The 6,287-nt window shown below is 36.4% G+C and overlaps 1 protein-coding gene across 2 annotated transcripts in view; it reads left to right on the top strand.

Moving 5' to 3' along the window:
• The first annotated feature begins 3,795 nt into the window (after nt 1-3,795).
• The window catches only part of LOC128861199 (transcription factor AP-2-epsilon), a 118,885-nt gene continuing 116,393 nt past the window's right edge, over nt 3,796-6,287 (top strand). For both annotated transcript variants that reach the window (XM_054099153.1, XM_054099151.1), the window contains exon 1: nt 3,796-4,505. In XM_054099153.1, coding sequence (XP_053955128.1) covers nt 4,449-4,505 — 57 coding nt within the window. In that variant the 5' untranslated portion in view covers nt 3,796-4,448. The remainder of the gene's footprint in view (nt 4,506-6,287) is intronic.

The raw sequence follows: 6,287 nt of genomic DNA, 5'->3' as shown, positions 1-6,287 counted from the left end.
GTTCAGAAAAATGCATAAAATTTTTATTTAAATCGATAGTACAGTACATATAATTTAATGTTTGAAGATTATTTCATGCAAATGTTGACCGCGACTGCGCTTCAAATGGTCCATTCGCTTAGTCCAATTTTGGCATACTCTTTGTAATGTTTCGGCCAGTATCTCACATATAAATGCTTTAATGTTGTCTTCCAATGCGTTAATTGAAGTAGGCTTGTCTGAATAGACATGAGCTTTAACATAGCCATGAGCTGGGTGGCCAATTGACAGGTCCCGAACGTGAAATAAAATGTTCACCGAACTCGCATCTCAACAAGTCCATTGTTATGCGTGCTGTGCGGCATGTGGCACCGTCTAGCTGAACCTGCATGTCATGCAAGTCAAGCTCTACCATTTTGGGCAAAAAAAAGTTGAATATCATTTCACGGTAGCGCTCACGGCAACCATTCACAGTTACGTTACCATTCGCAGCATCTTTGAAGAAGTACGGTCCAATGATACCTCCAGCCCATAAACCGCACCAAACTGTGATCTTTTCTTGCAATTCTTCTGGCTGATCTTCACTCCAAAATCGACAATTTTAATTATTTACGTACCCATTGATCCAAAAATTAGCTTCGTCGCTGAACACAATTTTTCGATAAAAAAGTGGATCATCGGCCAACTTTCCAAGAGCCCATTCACCAAAAGTTCTGCGTTGCGGTAGGTCGTTCGGCTTCAATTCTGTACCAGCTGTATTTTGAAAGGCTTCATACCTAAATCCTTTCGCAAAATTTTCCACGTTGTTGAGTAACAGAGGCCCAATTGCTGCGAACGGCGACGAATCGATAATTGATGGTCATCATTAACACTAATCGATACAGCTGCGATATTTTCTTCAGTTCGCCCTCTACGTAAGCGTGTTGGTGGTTTGATGTCCAATAATGTAAATTTGGTTCTAAATTTAGTCACAATAGCTCGAATAGCCGCTTAGGCCGATTAAACTGACCATAAAATGGAAGAAGCGCGCGATGAACTTTCTTAACAGAATACGCATTTTTATAATAAAATTCAATGATTTGCAAGCGTTGTTCGTTTGTAAGATAAGATTCATGGATAAATTATAGACCAAACTGAAGATGTTTGACAGTGAAACAAAATGTTGTTTAGACTTCGCACATGATTTTCTCGAGTAGCTGATTGTATAGCCATTTCATGTGTAAATATATTTCTGCTTCGTTGAAGTTATTTGTTTTTGTTTTGTAAAAGTTAATTTTTAAAGATGCACTTAGGAAAAAATGTATAGAAATTGCAGAAAAATTACTGACTAAACATTTAGTTTAAAATGTTTTAGTATTTCTTTAAAATGTATTTATTAATATGTTGCTTTCATTTCTTTATGTACGGATATTTTTTCTGGCTAGTGTCCATACTTCTGGCTAGGGTCCATACTTATTCGGTATATGTGTTCCTCAGAATTCGCATAAAAAAGTTCTTTTCTTCCATACAATGATAGGGGATGCGTTCCAGCATGTTCAAAAATCCCAATAAATTGCATAAAAATTCCAACGAGACAATATTATGCAAAGAAATGATTTAATCTGCACTTCAACTCTTACTATTCCATTTCAAACCAACAAAAATGATATTTGAAAATGATTTGATATAAGCATAAATTAATGAAATAAATTCCATCCATAAATAAGCCAAAAACAAGGAATACCAAAATAAATGTGGGAATTATGTCAGGATATTGAAGCAAATTAATTAATCACTGCTAATAAAGGGTGATCAATTTAGAGGTATCGAATTTTAAATTGAAATAAAACAACGAAAATACAAATTGATTCTGCAATCTTTATTATTTTTGTGTTCAACCATTCATGACAGTTATTTTTAAGATAATCTCTTTCAAATGTTGGCCGCAACTGTGCCAATCGCAATCGATGCATGAATAGTTTGTTTTGTATTTAGGGCTCGCCATGAATTTATTATTGATTCCTTTTGAGCTTGTGACCCTGGTGGATCTAAGAGACCGGCGGGAAATATTTTCCCATCAGCTTGCAGCAAGTCCTATACTTTTACTTTACTTTACTTCCTCAGCACTCTATTTGTAGTATATAATGTCAGAGACCTTAATAACTTCACAATGACAAATAGTGCTTCGACAACAATTTTGAAAAAATACAAAAATTCTTAGCCGTGGCAGTTAACGCCTTTTGATTAGATTTCCATTTATCTCAATGAATGTGGAAATACAGTATTCATTAATCAAGAGCTTCTTAAGGCCTAAATAACATCCACCAGAGCCATAATCTTAAAGCTTATGTCGATTAGTCGTGACATATTTTCCTTACACATACGGATACTTTTCCACACCAATCAATTTTTCGTCTTCAAGAGGTTAAATTAGAATTAAATCATAACCAAAACCACATAAATCTGCTGATCAAATCAACCTATGGGCATTACTGTAATCGATTAGAGGCGGCATGCCATAATGTCACGGCCATAACCGTAACCATTCAGACCAATTGAATTTTGGTTTTTCGCCGTAACCATAAACAGCTGATTGTTTATTTGCTGCAATGTGACATACATACATATAATGACATTATAAATATAAATGAATTACAAATTTCCTCTTCACTGCTCATGTCGTTATCTTTTCTTTAATTTCTGCACTTTCGAAATGAGCAATGACCATTGAGTTATGGTTAAGGCCACGGTTAAGGTTATGGCGTTATGGAATGGCACTTCTAATTTAACATAAAATTCGACAGATATGGTTATGTCAATAGCGTTTTGGTATGGCACCACTAATCAGAAGAGCTGATTACTAGGCCTACGTGTTTTATACTGGGTGATAATTATTGTATTTGCATACATACATACATATATAAGGGTACATGTTGTGAATGTGTTTAATTTAATTTAATAAGACAAAAGCTGCAATATTAATTAAATTTTATTACATTAAATTTTCATACGCCCCGCCCCGGGAAAGAACTTTCGGAAAATGTGTACTTTTAAAAAACTGTTTTTAAACTATTGTTTTAATATTGCATGCATATTCGTTTATCAGGCGAAGGACATGTTATTATTTAAGCTTTCACTTTCCTCTCTGCATTACGGAATATGGTATTCTCTTTTATCAGCTGTATAAGAGATTACACGTCTCGCTCACTCTTCGCTTACAGAGCAGCAAAAGTTTTGATTCAAAACGCACCTGGAAAGGCATACCAACGAACATATAGTGATTACCATATGTATGCATGTGTGTATATACATACGAAAGTGTGTATGAATTTAAGCAGTTGTATAATTGTACGATAAGCGAAACGAGGTAAAGAGATGGTTTCAACAAATGAGATTTTGCCTTGGGCAGAACGATACTGTCGAAAGAGCGAATGCGGTTTCAGGCTACAGTTGCACACTTACTGGAAACGGCCACAAGCGAGACAACTGTTCTCGTGCCTTATCTTACTTATTGTACGTAGGTTTGTAGCAGCTACAAAAATGCCACGCGAATTAATGCTCACCCCAGTGCCTTTGACTTGGCTCCCTTACATGAATAGACGGTTGGTAACTTTGTTGATGGAAGGGGCCAGCAAAACAATATGGAAACAACAATCGACAAAATGCAGCCAAGAGCTAGGCAACAGCATCTGCGTTCTCTGCTCGGCAGCCACTAAAGCAATAACAACGGCATCAGCAGCAGCCGGGACAGTAGTAGTAGTTGTTTACCTACATACCCTGAAGGTCTGTACGTCCAACCAGAAAATTTAGTTTCAGTCGAAAACTACCGTCTCTGGCTGCACAAGGGTAAATGTCGTTTTCGGGTTACTTCTGATATTCAACGCCAACCCATTGAAGTGCGGTGTGTTTTGTTTTTGTTTTAGTTTGCTTTTCCAAAAAGGACGCATAAAAAATGTTTCGATTGAAAATATGTTACATAAACAAAACATGCGAATAAAAAAATCAAAGCGCGTTAATTATTTAATTGCCTATGCATTTGTACATGAAATAAGCGATTAAAGCCCTCGCCGTAAATTGATCCAGTTTCAACAGTTCTCAAAGTCCAGTCGCCTACGGATAATACTTGTGTTTTTAAAAATTTGTGTGAGACATCCTCTTGACAAGTAGAATGCGCCATGCCAAAAGTATATTTTCATTTATATTTCGTCATAAATCAAAAAACCTATTCTGTAACAGATAATACTAACTGAGTAATCTCCAACAGAGGATGTGTAATCTCAATATACATATGTATGTATATGTACTTATGTATGCATGTATAATTGCCAATATGAATGATCGTACAGTTGCCTTTATAAGTGCCATTAGTGTATTGTAAAACTTAATAGAGGATAATATTCTTTGTACCTGTAAACAATATTTATATAACTGCAAAAGTGCTTAATTGTGTGTTCATTTGTTGTTTGTTAAAATTAAAAATTTGGTTACAAATGCATATCCTACATCGAACCAGTGACCACCAGTTCGAAGACCAGAAATTCATGATGGTGAGTTTAAAAACATATAAAATCATTTGATAACTTTGCCTGCATGCCTACAAGCCTAGATTAATTGAGATTTCTTTGAAAAATACCCAGTTGTATTTTAGTCATTCCAATACCCAATGCTTCTAACCACATGGTTTATCAGGCACAAATGCAGATTTTTAATAAAGTTATGGCGGTTGTCGTAACCCAATGGATTTGTGCGCGCCCATTATTCGCTAGGCCCCGGGGTCGAAAAAACTGTGAGCATAAAACTATAGGTCCCTCCATTTGTGCAACAACATCACGATGACACCGTAAATTGGAGAACGGGTTCATTCCATCCAAGGCTGTCAGCTCCAGAACTGCAAAGTAATAGACACGAACACATACATAAATTTATTGTAAACAATTGTAAAACAAAGATTTGGGCAGAAATTTGTGATATTTAATTTATGTTAACTAATTACGATATAACTTCTTTTGTTTTTATACCTATATTAAGCTGCTCAAACCCGGTGTCACCCACGCAAATTATAACATTAACTGTAAGGATGAATTTCCAAATACTTTTATTGCAACACTTAATGATAAACTATACCCTTTGTCTTTCCGTCCAGAGATAAACCAAAACCGACTCTCGAGCACGCCATGGGCAAACAGGGCATTTCTAGGATTACTTCACACTCTTCTAACGATAGGTTTTGCGTTTTATTAATCGTCATAACGAACCGGAAACTGTACACGTATAAATGGATATGCCGAATTGTTTGAAATTTTCGGGATTAAAACATTTTCTTCTTCTTTCCGCCATTCCTTCCTATGAGGTTGTTCATTAATTCCTATTCAATTACACTATTTTGGCTGATTCAGGTTGCGCAATATGAGCTTTAAATCGTGTGATGACATTCCGGCCTTAGCTGAATGAAACGAGTACGCCAAATTATAGAAAAAGTTCTTTCTAATACCGGTCGCCCACGGCGTTTCCAGGCAAACTTACGAATGTTTATCCGAAATGCTTTTTGGAAGGTTTTCATGAAGATATTTTTCGTAGAGAATGAGATTCGGAAGTTTGCCATTGCCATTCATTTTTCAAATGTTCATTTCTTCCTCCTTTGGCTAAATTTTCTTGTGGTTATGCTCGTCGTTTGTTCCTATATCAACCATCCTTATGTCAACCGTGCTGAAATTAGGTAGAATATATGAATTAGCCACCCCCGTAGTCTCCCTCCTTAACGTGAGTAGAACTTCAGGTGTGGGCTGTTTAGAGCGGTGGAGATTTATTTGGAGGCCTTACACCCCATTAGGAACATTAGTGTGACCTTGGTTACTATTTCCACCCCCATGTCTCCCGTAAAGGTTATTCTCTGCCTTCTTATTTATTTGGAAGGATCAGTTCATAACCATTAGCGTAAAGCTTCGTGCTCGTTTGAAACACTTCCCAATAAGGTATTTGTGTGATGTGAGGACAACTTTTCATGCTCTTGCCTGTCGTCATAGTTTCGGTCCCCAATATCACGTGCTCTCGTTCATTGGACACAGTTGGACCTTAATTGCTGCTCTGTACAGGTCGAAAACTTTTTGTCCAATTTTTATAGGCCTGAAAACTCTAGTAGTATAACAAAATCAAATCACTGAGCGGGCGGAGCGATGACATCGGGTAATATTCGTCGCAAAACTGTAACTTATTATTAATGAAGTTATAAGTATATGGTATTTCCCGAATATAAGTACCACCTAAAATGCACATGGTTCGATGTTTATAAGAAGGAAGTGCTTATATGAAACTCCTCGGTTATAAGCATT

This window comes from Anastrepha ludens, chromosome 4 (genome assembly GCF_028408465.1).
Source record: "Anastrepha ludens isolate Willacy chromosome 4, idAnaLude1.1, whole genome shotgun sequence".
NCBI lineage: Eukaryota > Metazoa > Arthropoda > Insecta > Diptera > Tephritidae > Anastrepha > Anastrepha ludens.
This window is presented reverse-complemented; position numbering and strand designations above follow the sequence as displayed.